The following is an 18,440-nucleotide window of genomic DNA, read 5'->3' on the forward strand; positions in this document are numbered from 1 at the left end:
AAGTGACAATCTCTTAGTTTGAAGCCATTTCCCTTGTCCTGTCACTCCAGGCCCTTGTAAATTGTCTCTCTCCATCTTTCTTTTTGGCTCCTTCAGGCCCTGCAAGGCCACCCTGAGCTCACCCCAAAGCTTCTCCTCTCCAGGTGAACAATCCCAGCTGTGCCAGCCTTTGCTCCCAGCAGAGCTGCTCCATCCTCTGCTCATCCTGGAGCCTCCTCTGGCCGGGCTCCAGCAGCTCCAGCTCCTCCCTGTGCTGGGCCCAGGGCTGGGGCAGCTCTGCAGGTGGGGGCTCACCTGGGCACAGGGGCAGAATCCCCTCCCTTGATGGCCACACCCTGGGCTGAGCCCAGGACAGGGTTGTCTTTGTAAATGCTTGGATAAACACCCCCCAACGCTGCAAATGCAGAGCAGTGACACTGGATCCTCCAGGGATCCCTCTGGGGATCCACAGAGAGGAGAATGAACCCAGGAGAGTAGCGAGCACAGCATCCCCATATCCAGAGCTAATGGGAAATTAATGTATATGCTATCAGTATTGATTCCATAGCATGCTGGTTAAAGCTGCACAAGGTCAGTTCAGTGTGATAAAGCATTTATTCTGTTAGAGCTGTGCTCTGCATTCTCTCTCTGCTCAGTTTTGGTGCAGCCAAGCCAGCCACTCAGGCATGTGTGAGCCTAATTCTGATTCCAGCCACCACATGAAGCCCTTCCCATTCAGGATTTATTACTGCTGTGCTTGGAGCCCTCAGCTCTGCTTTCCTGAGTAGCTATTTGCTTCATGCAGGTTCAGCTGTGTGTGATACCAAAACATTGTCAGCTGTTCACTCTTTTCTCCTTCAGAGACCTGTAAAGGAAGAAACCAAAGGACTTCAGGGTACACTCACTTCCCAAAGCCAGACTTTTGATTAAAGTGATGTTTCTGCATATTTACAGGAGCCTTAACAGAACACAGGGCTCTTGGCATTGTCTTGAAAAGGCGCCTGTGTCGAGGAACAGTCAGTAGTTTCTAAGCAATCAAATAACAGCAAAACTGAGGAACCTGCTCATTCTTTAGGACTCAAATGAGGAAAATGGCTCAGCTCCTTCCTTAATATTTGTCTAACACAGGATCCACAGCACTGCTACTAGGGGAGAATTGGATTTGGAAGGAAAATTGTACCTGGTTTATTTTACCCAGTTGTTGACACAAGCAGGTCTGAATGAGTGAAGTAGAAGCAGAAATGACAGAAGATTCTAAAAGGTATCAAAACTACCTGCAATTAATTTCATGACTGATCTTCTTATATGAAATTTGGGAAAGGCATTTTGGGTTCTGTGTTCTTCCTCTGATGTGAGAAGACTGGAAAACTTTTAATCAGATCCCCTCATATGATGTGCAATGACCCATGGACTGAGCAGAAAGAAACTGCACAAGACTAGGTCTTAGAAGCCTAATGTAAAATGAGATATTTTTTAATGACAGGATGTAATTAACGTACAACATAGCTCAGGTTTATTGTTATAAAAGCCCAGTAGTTTTCATCAGTGATCTTGTATGCATAGAAACCAGACTTCCAAAGACAATATGCTCACAGAGAGTATATATGGATTCTGAAAGACATGAATTGTTCAAGTGGTAAAAAGCCCCAAAACTGTAATTTCCTTGTTAGCAAACTCTGCAGTGTATTTTGTCGTGCTCATTTCATTGTCAGCAGGAGGATTAAAGAATTTTTTTTTCTTAATCTGTGCTGTTATTGGCCACCTCTGGTTCTCAATTTCCATTGTTGTGTGGTGTTAAAACAGTAACCCCAAAACTGTGGTGCAGATCCTGCCCCCACCTACCCCTGGTCCTCCAAACTCTTGCCAAGGGTTTCTCCTCCTGGACACCCAAAATCAAGGATGTCAATGGTACAATTTGTATATTAGTTATGAAATAGCCAAATTTCACTGTAGACATCTCAGCATTCCAGAGGGTTCAAATATGGAAAAATCTTTATAAAATCTGGTGAGGTGCATGATTCAGTATTCAGAAAACACAGTGAGTGTGTGGGATGTATATCCTCCTAGTGCAACCCAACCTCCTTTCAAACAATTCCAGCAAGAGCTCCTCCTCTCCTCTGAGAGTTTTTTCTCTGTTCTATCAGCTCTCCAGACTGCAATGATGATCATCATTGATAATTATGCTGGAATGATTATCTTCAGATTATGTTTTGTCTCCCCAGGCATGCAAGGACACAGTCTCCCTGCAGTAAGCACCTGCAACAAAGGCAGCATTGGTAAATGTAATTTTGTTGGTAAATGTAATTTTGTGTTAAGACCAGCAAATTGGAGACATAGTGCAGCTCTTGGTTCATTCTAATAGATGCAAGCCTTGGAAAACCAGCTGTGTATGGCCACTGACGAAAAATGAATGAGTCAGACTGGCTTGCATAGGGGAAAATGCAAGCACTCAAAAGAAAAACCAATATTCAATTAAAATCTAAAAATAATCAAGTGTAGAAGATTCCTATAAGAATTAAATCTTTGTACTGAATTTTTGCCAGAGGCATTGAGGGAGCTATTTTATGATGAATACGTAACAACAGTATTCTTCTGTGTGTTTAAGCTACCACTGTAACTACGGTTGATGAACGTTTTGGGAGCTGTTGGATTAGTCACCAAATAAAAATAAACACCTAAATGTACTTGCACAGCACATTTGCATAAAAGAACAGTTCCCTCCCCAAAGCTTAAGTTTTTTTCCTCTTGCCTAGCCTTTAAAAGTGAATCAAGGGTTCTCTTTCTTAAGTAGCACCTTTTTATTGCCAGTAAAACAAGACTGGTAACAAAAGAAGACTCTAAATAGACCACGAGGCCATTGGTGGTTCATGCTTTGAGATACGAATTCTTTTATTAGAGCTTTGCTGTGATGTTTTAAGATTTGCTGCAGGTCCTTAAAAATGAATAGGAATTGTTCTATTCTGAACTGTCAGCAGTTTGGAAACTTAAAACATCCAGGACATGTCTCAAGAAATCCCGTTGTTCTCTTTGATCCTAGATTAAAGGGCCTTTGGAAATTTCAGAGCTATGTAGTTTCTTACACAGTTCCAATTAACACGACACTTGAGCTTTATTCTGTGAATGTACAATAATGTAGAAAACTCCTTGGAATTCCCTCCTCAGCTATATTCTATTTAAAAATACATGTATTGGTTTTATATCAACATCCTCAACCACATTCAATACTCCATTTATACCCTTAGGTTTAGTAATTCACAGAACTTCAGCTTCACAGATTCTTACCAAGAAATCCCAAAATGCATGCATGGCTTGGTTTAAGAAAGATATTTTACTTGTGTTTCATACACAAAAAAAAAAACTGATAATCAACAGTGGCTTAAAAAATTAACACTACTCCACTTTTCCACAAGTGTACAAAAAAGAAATAATGAATTTACATTCAACGGTAAAGCTTAAAGTCCACTCTAATAATAGTTGCATTGACATTCACATACACAAGCACAGAATAAATATTTCAGGATTCTTATAAGAGCATACAGCATACATACAGTACTTCAATTTTACATAAGGAGTGTTAGTAGGGTCAGAAATTCATAATCTCATAGAAAAGTAAAACTAAAATCAGAAAAGGTCGTGTGGGAGGTAACACCAAGGTACTGCACACAGCTAGCAGGTTAATAAATCCATCTGTGTGAGGAGTTTGCTTCTGCTTCTTCATATTAGGACAGTTGGTTTGCAAAGGTGTATTCAAAGTGCAGAATAATGCAAAAAAAAAAAAAAAAAAAAGAGAAGATATTCTTGTATTTATTAATACATGCAAGAGGCAGCCCCCAAGTCACCCGACAGAATAAAGCTGTTATTGGCAAGTGGCCGATATAATACAGATGTTTCAGGCAATTTTTCTAAAGCACTTTAATAGCAGCAATTGTAATTTATAATGGCTCTAGATTGACTTCTGTTTGGGTTAAAGGGCATCATATTTCTTTAACATTTACAGCTATATTTCTTTATAAATAAATATCTCAAATAACAAATAGCATAGTTAATGTTACTTTTTTCTCTCTTTTGCATAAGTGTCGTGGAAAAACTCTGACCTTTTCAGAGACATAATGTGCAAAATAATGTGGAAATAGGGACACACAGCATCACAGTTACATTCCTGGGATGTCAGCCCAGCCCTTCTTACTCTCTGAGGGCTAGCCTTACCAGGGTAATGCAGGGCTTTAAGGGACAATTTTTCCAATGGCTTGCTTGGTAAAGAGATAGAATTTACGGTGTCTTAAAGAGCTGTAAATGTGAGGTTTCATTTGAAGCAGTGTGTACAATACGTCATGTATAGGAGTCAGTATTTCCACACAGTGACTTCTCAGGATTTGACAAGTCTGCTCATCTCCTTTCAGACATTTTCTCCCCAGCCTGAACATCTTTGAACATTTTGTGTTCATTAGGTGTTTCCTCTGTTGCATATTTACCAGCTCTTCTTGCATTTTATAATCTGATCTCATATCACCTAGCTGACATCTGCACACAAATATTTCCAATCAGATAGAGGGTGCAAAACATTAAAACTTTTAAACCTATCCTGTAAGTGTCATCAAGACAGGAGCACAGGAACCACAGTGCAGAGTCCAACCTCTCACTGGCTGTACTGTGAAGATTCTCCTTTTCGGCGTAGGAGAAAGGAAACTTGTGTCTGCTTTTTAGATTCTGAAAACAAGCCAGAGTGGAGAAAAAGAGTTAACACCAGACTTAATAAAGCTTTTAAGACAAAACCTGTTAAGCAATTTAGACAGACACTGAATTTCCTGCTGATTTTCTCAAGTCTGTACATAGAGGAAATTTGTTAACAGTAGGAAGAAGTTGGGATTTGCTACATAGGAGAAATCTGCCATTATTACAAAAACTGGCTAAGAGGGTTTTTTCAGTATAACTCCCTCACTGGTCACTGTTCTCAGTGGTGCTGTTGCCCTTTTCTTTTTTCTCCTGAGTCTTGTTTCCCTTCTTCTTTTTCTTCTTTTTCTTGGTCTCTTCTTTCTTGCCAAAGGTTATGAAGTCACTTTTGTCAATTTGGCTGTTTGGTGGCTCCTGCCGGATGGAGATGATTGCAGGAGATCCTGGGATAATGAATTTGTCTGGCAACTCACCAGGACCACCTTGTTTGGAATTGCCCGGTCCAAATTTAAAGGTCCAGCTGTTGCTGTTCACACCAGCTCCCACTGGGGGGGACACCTCTCCCGCCTCAGGTTCTGAAAAAGTCAAAACAGCAAGAAAAGCTTAAAGCATCTTTAAACACAGGCACTCAGTGAGCAGCAGCTTTCTGTTTGAAAGGCTTCAGCCTACAGCGACTCTCGCTTGCCCGGCTGCTCATCTGGGGGTTATCCACTGGTTCTTGTCCAGTCTGCTCAGTGTTTGCATGCACTGACCCCCACCTCGTGCTGTTGGGTGCAACAGGCTCTGGATCCCGTTTTGTTCTTTGGATTTGAAGTGTTTGGAGTAAGAGATCGCTGTGGTGCAGCCCATTGTAGTGTTTTATAGCAGGAAACACAAGCACGTGCATTGCATGGCAAAAGGGTGTGTTTGAGGGTGTTGAGCCTTTTGGGACAGGGTTAGAAGAGTGGCCAGGGCAGGGGGTGACAGCCTTGGCATTATACACATCCAGGTGGGATTTTAGCAAACCATCCTGTGATGGATGTGTCCAGGAATCCTCGTGCAGGGAAAGAGGGGACAGTGTCCAGAGGGTGGAATGGAGCCAGGCTCTGCTCAGTGGTGCCGAGCAGCAGGACAAGAGGGAACAGGAATGGATGCCCAGGAAGTTCCACCTGAACATGAGGAGGAACTTCTTTCCTGTGCAGTGACTGAGCACTGAACAGATTGCCCAGAGAGCTTGTGGGGTTCCCCTCACTGGAGATATTCCAGAACCATCTGGATGCAGTCCTGTGCCGTGTGCTCTGCTTGAACAGGGAGGTTGGACCAGATGAGCCACTGTGGTCCCTTCCAAGCTGACCCACTGTGTGACTCTGAGCTGGTGCATCCCAGAAAGGAGCCTGGGGCCAATCAGCACATGTGCTAGTGTGTAGGTATGGATGCAGTGTGGCTGAGCAGCAGACACGGCCCCAGAGCAAAACCAGAATGAACTGAATTGTCTGGGCAGAGACACTGCAGGACTGCTTCCATCAGGGTGCACAGTCTGGTCTCAGAAATATTCATGGGCTTCACAGAATCATAGAATACCCTGGTATTCTCTCTAGATCACAGTGTTTTATACAGGCAAATAGAAAGTGAAGTTCAAGCCCAGTTTTAGGCTTGCAGGATGAAGTAAGTTTTAATTCTGTTTCCATTATTTTGATTAGATTGAGTTAATCAGATTGAAATGTCTGCCTATGTTGCTCTGACAAGGACAAATTTCTAGCAAAATAAAATGCTACAGAATTAGGTTTTGCTGTGAGAGAAAGCCTTAAGACTTGGTTGTTTTCTTTCCTTTTATACTTTGAATATTTGTTGTAATTTACATAACTGCCAATTTTGAATAGGAACAGCATATCTATTTTAATGTATCATGGTAAGTGTTTTAACAACTGTGATCAGGGGAAAGCTCAATGTTTATGCACTGATGCTAAAGCCCTCAAATCAGATGAAATTTTCTTATCTACACCCGATAAGTGCAGTAACAAAACATGGGACTCTCACCCTTGTAGCACTCTTAGCCACACACAAATCCTCACAATACCACACAAACAATTCCAATTCCACTGATCTGATTAAATCTCAGCATCATGTGTGAGAGCTGTCCAGCTGAAGAGGCAAAGATGTTTGGGGTAAAGAAGGAGGGGGAACTGTGCTGGAAAACCATTTCAGAGGGATTCCATGTCCCTTGGAAGAAGAGACAAGGACACTCAATGGGGGAGAAGAAGAGGAGAAGTCCAAGGTCTCCTGCTGGTTAAAGAGGGCAGGAAGAGAAAACAAAGCAGACATTTTAGAGGGGGATCCCCAATGTTTTGCCAGCAAACACCTGGTACTGCCTGCTCTGTATCCCTGCAGCTGTAATGAAGAATGCTGTATTAACTTCAGCAGCTCCTGTATTTCTCAGTCTTTAATGATTCTTCATCTTCTGTTTTGTTGCTTGTACAATTTTCTATTTTAGGAAATAAACAGTGTATGGTGCATGCAGACATAAAGCTCTGCTTTTAGGTTCAAAAACTGAAAAGCTATATTTTGCTGCCCAATAAACTTTCTCCTGCCTGGCAGCAAAACAAGGCTGGGAAGCAGGATTCCTTTTTTAAGCTTTTCTGTAGTGATGCAGCAGGTCCATGTTACAAAGCCCAAGAAATGTGTGTACAAAACACATCAGAACCATCTCTGAAGCCATCTGTGTGAGAGGTTTGGCACATGAAATCTGGCATCTCTGAACCTCCACGGCACATGGACATGACAGGGCTGCTTTTACAATGTGATATGTAATCAAGAACTAGAAGACACTGCACACTTCTTTTCCCCCTAAGATTGTATTTAATGATGAAGAAGCTTTGACTTTATGTTCTTTCCAGGAGCTGCTGACATTGTTTTAGTGACCTTAACCTCTCGAGTCTCAAGTAGCTTTTCTGAAGTTATTATTAATGTAAAAGTTCTTCTATTTTATCAGTTGTAGCTTTTCTGTATATTTCCTAAGGTCCTAAGTATCAGCTTCAGATTTTTTACATGTTTCCTGTAAGTAACAACAATGTCCTAGAAAGTCCTTTCATAATAAATGCATTAATATGAACCAGCTTTCATTTCTGCTTAATAAATTGTTTTGTTCAGGTATCTTTTATCACTTTTGTTTCTCTGAGATGATAAATTACAAAGGTGGAAAATGTGTGTCTTGGCCTTTTTCCAAATTATTAATCAATTGTCTTTCTGCTGCAATAGAAAATGTGAGCTTTCATATTGCACATAATAAATTAAGCCCTATGTGACAAATAAATCCTCTCTTTCTCCCAACAAACCCACACAATATGCACTCCAAACACCGGCCCAGACCCAATGCTCTTTTTCTGTTCCTGGTAGGAAAAAGACAGCTGAAGGTGACCTCAAACCATGTTAGACCCAGCCTTGCTCTGGCTGGGGAGAACCCTGTAGCAAAGAATAGTAGAAGCATTACTTTGAAGAGTACAGGGTGAGAACTCTGTGGGCTGCAGGGCCACCACAGCACAGCTGGAGCTGCAGTGCATGCCTGGGCCACTTTGATGTGAGCATAGAAACATAAAGTCATAGAATGGCCTCTGTTGGAAGGCTCCCCAAATTTCACCCAGTTCCAACCCCCTGCTATGGGCAGGGACACCTTCCTCTAGACCAGGAGGCTCCAAGTCCCATCCAACCCAGCTTTAAATACTTCCAGGGATGGGGCAGCCACAGCTTCTCTGGGCAGCCTGTGCCAGGGCCTCCCCACACTTACCTTACATTCTTCCTAATAACTCAACCTGCTCTCTGTAGGTTTGAAACCATTTCCCTTTCCTGTCACTCCAGGCCCTTCTAAACAGTCTCTCTCCATCTTGTGCACTCCCTTCAGGGACTGGAAGAGGCAGGTAGGTCACCCTGAAGCTTCTTTTCTCCAGGCTGAGCAATCCCAATTCTCTCAGCCTTTCCTGGACAGGTGCTCCAGTCCTCTGATCCAGTCCTGAACACAGGACATGGGACAATGACAGTGACTTGATGTTATCCATTTGACCACCCAAACACAGTCACGTGCAAGAATCCAGGGTATCCCTGAGATAAAGAATCTCCTGTATGAAACCTCCTGCCAGACTAATGGGGCGCACATCCACACCTGCACTACTGAAATCTAACTCAGAGCAGGGAAACCACCCTTTAATCTGGTTCTGACTTGGCAAAACAACTCACCAGATGAAGTCGGTAGCATTTGTCACAAAAACACCTGACTTCATGCATCCAAACACAACAAACCTGTCCCACCTACCCTGGAATCTGGATTCTGTCAGACTTTGGGGGTTTGCCTGCACTTATGTCTGGTTTTGTTCCAGCTCCTGAATATGTTTGTTGTCCATACCAACTAAGCATTTTAATACTCCTTAATACTAAGCCAAAGAAAACTAATTATCCTTACAGCTGGGTGGAGAGCTTGCATACAAAAAGACAGAGACACAGAGAATCTAATGAGTTAATAACCATAATTTCCTGCAAGTGGGGCTTCTCCAGTCCTCAGGAAATGTCTCTTCTGCATGATTTACCTGAGAACCTGTGTGTTTATCTGTATTGGCAGGCTGGAAGGTCACAGTTCAGCTGTACTGACAAAGTCATATGTTTAGGCATTTCAGATCAAGGATAAATGCCATGTACCACCTACTTTCCAAGGCTTCCTTAAAGATCTCTTCTGTTTCTTATCAGCAGGGATTCAACAACAAAAGCTTTCTATTTCTGTGTCATTTTACATTTAATGGGATTAGTTGTACTTCTCTTGCATATTTTCTGCATCTTTAATTGAATGCTTCAAATTTGTTTATTAAACTTAGAAGAAAATCTTAATAAAACAAACCCCCTGGTTATATTTATAACACTTAATTTAAAACATTACACTTTTTTTCTTCCTACAGCTAAAGAGGGGGGTTGCCAGAGTTCATACATAAAAGCCCAGAGTCTGGTCATTTCCTGGGGTAATTTTTGGGATTACTTTGGACCTTTTCTTTTGTTCTCAAGGAATACTTTAGACTTCATGTTCAATGACCAAATAATTAAATTTTTAAATGCTTGCATGCAGCAGAACCCAAAATCTAGACTGCACCTGCAGTTCCTGACGCTTCTTTGCCTGTGTGTCTGCAAGCTAAAACGGGAGATGAACTTTTCACCCCATCCCTTTCCTACTCTCACCGAAATACAAATGCCTCAGAAGACTTTAAATGGAACCCAGAGCAGCAGAGACTCTGCAGATGAGTAGGTCACATATTTAGCTGGCATGAAAGGACTGCTAGGCTGTCTTTCAAAATACTTCTTTTTCCATCCCGTGACTGCTGTCTGAAGTGCACAGGCAGACTTACACAGGAAAAAAACCTCCATATCCTCAACTCACCTATGTGAAAGCTGGAGGGAATTGGGTATGGTGCAGAGCTAATGCTTTTTCTCTTCCAGAGGCATTTAATGGTCATGTATTGTAGCCCTCTACCTCTCACAGGACTTGAAAAACATAAAAACCCCGGTCAACAGGCACTGGTTCAACAAGCTCTAATTGCTCTGAAACACCTGATTTCCTACACAGTGTCAGATATAGAGGGCCATGTCTGCCCAGAGAAGCTGTGGCTGCCCCTGGATCCCTGGCAGTGTCCAAGGTCAGGCTGGACAGGGCTTGGAGCAGCCTGGGACAGTGTCCCTGCCCATGGGAGGGGGTGGCACTGGATGAGCTTTAATGCCCCTTCCAATCCAAACCATTTGAGGATTCCATGCTGATGTCACAGTCTCCAAGATTCCAGAAAGGGAGCAGGCTGCAGGTGAGCTGTCCCCCTCACTGATCCTCACTTGCCGTCTCCAGGCAGTCCTGCTCTCAGCACACAGGTTTTTCAGAGGTACCCATGCTCTGTGCAGGAGGCCTGGACAATGACAAGGAACCAGGTCCCTAAAATTTAACCTGTAGTAACTGTAGGTACCTACATTTTTTTCTTAGAGAGTTAGACACCCCTTTCCTAAATTCAGACACCAGAAATGTAGGCATCCAATCTACCATGTCTAATTGAATTCATGCTGTAGTCTATAAACAGGCACAGAAGTTCAAACCACCTGGTTTAAATGCTTGTTTTAAGAGGTATTGAATTGGAGACCTTATCACTCTCTTTGGAGCCTTTCTTGCTTTCTACAACTCCCTGACAGGTTGTAGCCAGGTGGGGATCAGCCTCTTCACTCTGGCAACCAGTGGCAGGACAAGAGGACATGGCCTCAAGCTGCATCAGGAGAGATTCAGGATGGACATTAGCAAGAATTTCTTCACAGAAAGGGTTGTCAAGCATTGGGAGGAGCTGCTCAGAGAGGTGGTGGAGTCACCAGTCCTGGTGGTGTTCAAGAAATGACTGGACATGGCACTCAGTGCTCTGGTCTGGTTGACACGGTGGTGATCAGTCAAAGGTTGGACGTGATGATCTTGGAGGTGTTTTCCAACCTAAATGATTCTGTTGAAAAAAATCCAAATTTTCTTTGTTCCTCTCCTCTCTCTGCTGGAGACAGCTAACTTTTGGGTAGCTAGTGAAAAAGGAGCTGAATTCTACCCTCAGGAGCCAGGTAAGCAGCACCATGGCTCAGCGGGTGTTGTACTAATGACCATGCCCGAGCATTTTGGAAAAAAGAAGAAGTTTGGAACTAATCTCTTTAATGGTGGCAGCCACAAAAAAAAAATTCTGTGAACTGTTTGCAACTTCCTCAGCCCTAATCCTTTCATGGGATTTTCACTTAGGTAGGCAGTGGCATCTTCTGTCCAAAAATGCCTGAGAGAGCACAGCCATGTTCTTAAGGTTGCCCCATTTCCCCCCACTTCAAAGGCCACATTTTAGTTATGACAGCAATGCCACCAGTAGAGCTCAGAACCTCTGGTGCAGAACTCTGAAGTACAGGTCTGTCACTGAGATTTAAGGTGCTGTCTTTTCAGATGTGGAATTTGCAAATTCACTCAGTTGAAGGGCTGGCTTTCACCAGCCTGTAAAACCATCCAAGCTGAAAGCTAATGCTGAGCGATGGGTACAAACAGTCTGAAACTGAGATGTCTCATACATTTGGGGCAAAATGTCTGCTCATGGGACATATCATCACTCAGCCCAGGAATCACTATTCCATCAGGTCTGGGCTATCCCATCAGGCCTGCAGTTTCTATCTCACTGACGTTTTTCTCGCTTTTGGGGAGGCCACATGGTTTTTCCCTGACCCTGCATAGCCCCACAGCTCCAATCTGGTGTTTACTGAGAACAGGTGGTGCTCACTTCCCATAATGTGAGCTGCCCATGTATCCTGAGTGTCATGAACATCCTCTCCACCTCCTATGCCTCTGCTGCTTTCTTAAAGAACCTTTGTCAGAAGAGGGCTAACTCATGTTAGAACAGATGTGCCCCTGCTCAAGGGGGAGAAGAGGAAAGCATTTCTGTGCAGCTCTGTCTCCCTGCAGAGACATCTTTGACTGTGTGACATGCTCAGCCAAGACAGCAGCTTGTTTTCACTCTGTTCCACCCCTCCCCACTTTGTCCCTGTCTTTAAAAATTTGGTAGCTCACAGAATCATAAAATAGAAAAGCTTTCAATCAAAGGTTCTGTTAATATTAAATTTAAAGGAAATATTTTCCAATGTTCTTTTTCAAGACAGCAGAACATGGGGGCTGAAGCCACTGTAAGACTCGGAATACCCCATCATTAATCAAACCCCTTCTGTCCACAGGTCAAAGTAGCAAAACACATTAATTAAATGAATTTGTTTAAAACTGAGATCAGGCAATAAGCAGGAAGCAAACTGCAGGGAAAGCTAGTCATTAACCTGATTTCTCTCTTCCCTGCCTCCTCTGCTGATGCTGTACTGACTGCAGCTTCTGCCTCTGGCAGGCTTAATGAATATTCACCATGATAAAGAGTCTGAAACAGCACATCCAATGCAAACAGCACTGAAAAACCCTCTCTGTGTCATTTGGAGGATCTCTGCGGACATTCTGGCTTCTCTGATCATCCCTAAGCCTTTTTGGGATTAAAAAGTCCATTTAATCTTTCTCTTTTTTTCTGAAAAACAAAACAAACCAAAAACTCAAACCCACAAAAAAAGAAAGTGAATAAAACCCCATCATCAGCATGATAAAATGACAGAAATAGAACTGAAAGACAGAAAACCTATTCAATCAGAACAAAACTGAACCAGTTTAACTAACACTCTGCCAAACAATCCCAAACATCACAAATGACTTTGTAAATTGGAGTATTAAACAAAAAACCCCAAATAATTCTCACTGTCTGCCCTCTCATCTCTTTGACCTGTTGTGCATTAATGAATCCAGAGGAAGGAACAAAATGGAAACTTCTCCCCACCAGGAGCCTGTAGCTTTAATCCAGCACTCGGGTTCAAAGTCAGCATCATTAAACAGGGTAATTATGGCACCCACTGTGGGAGATTTGCAACCCCCCGCTGCTCCAACATCCAGGCACCAAGAGTGGGCACGGAGGTCACTTCCAGCTCACTCTCAGGTTACTGTCCATGCTGACACAATTAATTTAAATTGAGATTATTTACCTCATTATAAAAACCAATCTTACATGGCTATGTATTAAGGGAATTGTCTCAGCTATGGAATAGCTCTGCCAGCACATTCTGAGATATTGAAAGCATAATTTGATTTGCTGGCTACCACAGCCTGCTGTGGCCAGAGCACAGCTCAGGGTAAATTGCTTCCTGCAGCTGCTGAAGAAGCAGAGCACAGGATCTGCAGCTCCTCTCACTCTTCTTTGGCTAAAGGATGCTTTTCTTCCCATAAAAATATCGACTTTTTCAAGTAATATCCTTCTACTTCTGTACTTGAGCCCAGTCCTGCTCCCACAGGTAGAATTTTACCCCTTTCCTCCTCAAACTGAGGGTTAATCTGCTGCATCCCTGGCACTGCATGTGCACACATCCAGGATGCTCCTTATCATCTCTTGAGCTCTAATCAAATGTTGGACCTGGGGGATGCAGCATTGAATGTCTGTGTCGCACAAAGAGGTGATTAGAGAGACATTACTCTTGCAATATAAGAAAAAATATTTTGGGGGTTATTTCCCTATGTCTGCAGGCTCACAGGATCTGTTTTTAAGAGTTCACAGCTGAAAACAGACCCCCCCCCAAAAAAAAAAAATCCAAACCCAAACCAAACAAAAAAAACCCCCTAAATTATTCTAATCTTATAAATGTGTTTTTAGTACAGTGTGGGCAGTTACAGCACCAGCCATCCCGGCTTGTTTTAATGCAAACAGTGAGGTAAAGAGCAGGGAATAGTGCAGGAAAATTGAAACTGGAGCTGAGGGGACGGCTCTGCCCTTCAGTACCTGGGAAGGGTGTGGGCAGTGGCTGAGGACAATGTGCCCCTGAAGATCTGTGGTGGGTTGGTCTCGATACCACAAAGGAAAGGCTTTTCTTTGCTTTCATGTCAAACCAGGTGCTACGTAGCCTGAATGTCCTAATTAAATGTCCTTAAATGCCCTAAACTGAAAGACCAGAGCAGCAAGCAGCTACCCAGACCTCTGCTGAAGGCTGATTTTAGGAATGCTTGGCAACACATCCCAAAAAAGTGGACTGTGAGTCAGATCTTTAAAAATATTTGAGCTTTGTGGCTCACATATTTTGTATGTGACCAGGAGTGGGGATGGCACTCTAACCATTTTCAGGAGGCTGCTGCTGTGGGTGGGGTTTGCCTCTGTTATATAAGGACATGAAATATTGTAAAGAGAGCAAAAGTCACTGCAGAAGACAAAGCCCTGAATGTCGGCAGGACAGAACATGTGCACTGCTTAATCTACATTATAGAAAGCCAATTCTGGTTACTGTCTTCTGTCAAATTTAAATTTAAAAAAAAATTCTAACATATAAGCCCTTTTATGTGAGAGACAACAGGCTCACCGAGCATCATAAATCCTGCTGTGAAGGTGAAAAGGAGGAAGCATTTCCTGGCTGCTGCTGGAGGCTGTACCAGTGCCCTGCAGGCAGCCAGCCCCCTCCTCCCCTCGCTCTCCGAGCTGTTGAACTGAAGCCAAAGCACAGATGTGCATCCTTTCCAGGCATCTCCTGCCACTGGAGGCCACTCTGCCTCCATGGGGTGATACAGGATCCACCTGGGCTCCTGTCCACAGCCACCTTCTGCCTCAGTGCCTGTCCCAAAGCCTGGCTGTGACTGATCCCCAAAGAAGGAAAATTTTCCTAAAGGGAAGACAGGATTAAATGTTCTAGTACTGGATTTCTATTTACAACCACATCGAGTGGCAGGACAAGGGGAATGGCTTCAAACTGACAGAGAACAGGTTTAGATTAGATATTAGATAAAAATCCTTTACTGTGAGGGTCGGCAGGCCCTGGCACAGGGTGCCCAGAGCAGCTGTGGCTGCCCCTGGATCCCTGGCAGTGCCCAAGGCCAGGCTGGATGGAGCCCTGAACAGCCTGGGATAGTGGAAGGTGGCCCTGCCCAGGGCAGGGGATTGGAAACAAGATCTTTAAGGTCCTTTCCAACTAGGCCATTCCATGATTTTGTGATTCTGTGTTTTCCTGGACAGGCTTAGATTGGTTTTGTTTGTGTCCATCTTGGAGAGTGAACACTGCTAAGAGAAGTGACTTTAATTCTGTCCCTCCCTCCTGCTTCCCCTCAAGAAAACTTTATCAATTACCAACCTTTACAGCTCTGAAACCCTTCCACAGGTACCCTTACCTGAGCACAGCCCAAATTACTGCAGGTGCACAAACAGCAGAGTCCAGCACAGCTCCCAAAACCAAGTGGGACAGGCAAGAGAGAATCCCCTCTAACTGAGCACAGTTAATAGAAAGACAGTAACTATGGAAACTTGAAGCATCAATTTTAGCCTTTCAAGGCAGAATCTAATTTTAACCAGCTAATTGGGTGCTTGAAGTGGTAGTGAAAGAAAAAGGGACACATTTTTGTCAGTGCTCTTAGAGGCATCTATTTTAAACATGAATGGAAGTGTGAGCTTCACCATTTAGAGAGGACAGGATAGTAATGGAGCAGGGACACATGAGAAATGGTCTTAGAGATAATTTTTTTCTTACTTTCTTCATCATCTGTGTTTAGCTTATGGACCTCAACCATTCCTCCTGGGCTCTCACCCCAGTGGCCCAAACCATGGCAGGCCAGATGATTACAGGGTAAAGCTTTCTGTTTGGATATTCTTTAAAAAACCCCAAACACACAAAGCTTCAGACAGTGGGAAATGCAGTTCCTTGTCTCTCAGAGGCTGGAAATGGCTCTGAACCTCAGAGCTGACACTGTTCCCTGGCTCCCTCTGGCTCTGATCTCACATAAAGGGATAATTTTACCAGTATTTTATAGATGAAACCTGAAACTGGTCTTTTCTCTATGAAGGGGAAGAAAGGGTACTATTAATGTTTAATTTAGTTTGATTTTGTTATCCCCAACTGATTTCATAATATTAAAAGTAAACTACACTACACAGGTACATAAAATTAATTTAGACCTACAAATCCTTTAGCTGACCTACTTTGCTTAGTTTATCACTAAACCTCTGCAAACTTCTCCTCTGAAAGCCAATTAAGCAAATACTAACCAATGTCTATTTTGAATCTCTCCAACGTGGCTGTTAGCCAGCAACCTGCCCTAAAAGACATCTGTCACTGTAATACCCACCACAAAATGGGACTGTAAAACTCGAGACATCAAAGGCCTCAAAACAGACTCTGGCAGTCACAGCACTCTTTCCCTTCCACAAGATATATGTCACATTAGCAGCTTCCTATCATCTCCTGTTAGGATCACATCCCATTATTATTCCTTTTTACTGATATGGGATGAATGGAGCTAATAATATTCCACATCAGTTAAAAAGGAATCTTAATTAAACGTGATGAGTAAGTGCTAATACAATATGATAAGCCCTCTGGATAAGCATGCTACATAATTTCTCTCTTTTCCAGACTCCTTTAAACATTCTTTGAGAAGAAAATGGAGGTGACCTTGCAAAGGCTCCCCACATCCCTTCTCCTACTGCAGAAATAGTTTTGCTCTTTCAAGGGCTTGCAAGGCCCACATTTGGAGGATTTTTTTCTCAGCTAGTAGGTAAATCCAGGTGTTATGATCACTGAGAGTCATCTGGGCCTCTAACTCTTTAAAGCAGATTTTTTGGTGCTGATGAGATGAACGTGCCTGACTGCTCTGGAAGTCTGGACCTACTGGGTGATGGAGCCAAACCTTCTGTGTGCCTTCTGCTGCAGCTAAAGGTGTCCTCTCAAAACAGAGCCAAATGATGAATTAGGTTTTCAAAGGATTTTTATAGGCATAATTCTGCATGCAGATCTATCAAATATCAAACCCCAGCTCTGGATGGTTGTTAAAATCCCATTTAAATGTGTTCATGAACCTCCTAACTTGGTCAGTGCTTTATTCTGCTCAGTCACACAAACTGAAATCACAAACTGCTAGGTGACGTGCTGTGAAGGCCACATAATGCTGAAACAAACTTTACAAGAAGATAACTTGGAGGGGGGATAATACACAGCTAGGGAATATTAAGGTATGTTTACCTCAGTAAAGCTAAGATCACATTTGGCAGCTGCTCGAAATGGATGGCAGCACATTGCAAAAGGCACTTTAAGAGTTGCAGCTGCCTTTGTGACTTCTCTCAGACTACACTTCCTTAAATATTCATCAGATGGTGAGCATTAATTCTGGGAGGCTCTTTGAAAGTCTAACACACAAAAAGTGGGTAGAGCTATCTCACTTGATCACTTTAACCACTTGAGAATAGACCACTCATAATCCCAGTGTATGAGTTAGTAAATTATATCCTTTGTATCTCAATATTTTGATTTTAGTTTTATAGCCCCAGTCATGTTTAAGCCAAGAATTGTTCCCTCATTGGAACAGCTGGGGAAATGGCTCAGACTTGTCCTTCCACATAAAATTATGCTTTACATTATACTCAGGAACTGCTCATCTGTGAATGAACTCTCTTTCAAGAAAAGCTCAAATTGTTGTAGTAAAACATCCAAAATTTATTTATTTAATATTCCTGCCCTTCACTTTTCTGAAGGAAATAGTAAAAATTGAAGAACTGGCTTGAAACAAACAGGAAGATCAAATCTGGGAAATTAATTATTACACATAAATGGTAATGGATGTAAAATGGGTATTTGAGAGCAAAGAAGGGGAAATTAACTTTGTTTCCACATTATTGCTTAATGGAGGCTGACTCTGGAAAAAATCCTACCCTAGTTAAATTGGAGAATTTTTTTTTACTTGTGATCCCTTTAAATGAATAGGCAGGGAAAAACATCAAGGACAGACTGTATCTGGATTGATAGCATAGTAATTCTCCTTCCAGGAAATGTGTCATATGCTCAGGTAACTAGGACAAGCTGTCAAAGAATAGAAACATTTAAAAGATCTTAATGTTCATAAAGGCTAAAAGGTGATGTTATTGCTTCTTGAATCCTTCACTTCAAAGGGAATTTTAATTTGCCATCTGGTGGAATCCACATGTAGAATATTATAAAACTATTTTAACACCATATTAAACTTTACACTTTCATTTTCCCGCTGTAACTGTGTGTATTATACATGTCCACGTTAATATAAAACTGGGTCATTTGTTTTGAGTTTCTGCAATTCTTGAGGTGGTGACTGCCTTCTAAATTTTACACATCAGAGTCCACTTTCCCAGAATCTTTTTCAGTCCCACCACTACCAGGTCAAGTCATGGAGAAAAAAGCTTCTTAAATTATCAATTCTGTATCTGGAAGTAGCTGAG

The 18,440-nt window shown here is 42.5% G+C and overlaps 1 protein-coding gene and 1 long non-coding RNA gene across 8 annotated transcripts in view; one reads left to right on the forward strand and one right to left on the reverse strand.

Moving 5' to 3' along the window:
• Nucleotides 1–1,431: 1,431 nt before the first annotated feature.
• Nucleotides 1,432–18,440, reverse strand: part of LOC128814914 (protocadherin alpha-C2-like) — a 93,256-nt gene continuing 76,247 nt past the window's right edge. For 3 of the 5 annotated variants that reach the window (XM_053991222.1, XM_053991226.1, XM_053991221.1), the window contains exon 4: nt 1,432–5,225. In XM_053991222.1, the coding sequence (XP_053847197.1) occupies nt 4,915–5,225 (311 nt within the window). In that variant the 3' untranslated portion in view covers nt 1,432–4,914. The remainder of the gene's footprint in view (nt 5,226–18,440) is intronic. The other 2 variants (XM_053991225.1, XM_053991224.1) reach the window with 2 other exon arrangements.
• Nucleotides 10,487–17,054, forward strand: LOC128814930 (uncharacterized). Of its 3 annotated transcripts, XR_008439507.1 has the most exons (4): nt 10,487–10,602; nt 11,182–11,235; nt 14,111–14,249; nt 16,609–17,054. It is a non-coding gene; the product is annotated as an uncharacterized LOC128814930 (long non-coding RNA). The 3 variants fall into 3 exon arrangements; XR_008439506.1 differs by lacking the exon at nt 14,111–14,249; XR_008439508.1 differs by lacking the exons at nt 11,182–11,235; nt 14,111–14,249.

This window comes from Vidua macroura, chromosome 15 (genome assembly GCF_024509145.1).
Source record: "Vidua macroura isolate BioBank_ID:100142 chromosome 15, ASM2450914v1, whole genome shotgun sequence".
NCBI classification, from domain to species: domain Eukaryota; kingdom Metazoa; phylum Chordata; class Aves; order Passeriformes; family Viduidae; genus Vidua; species Vidua macroura.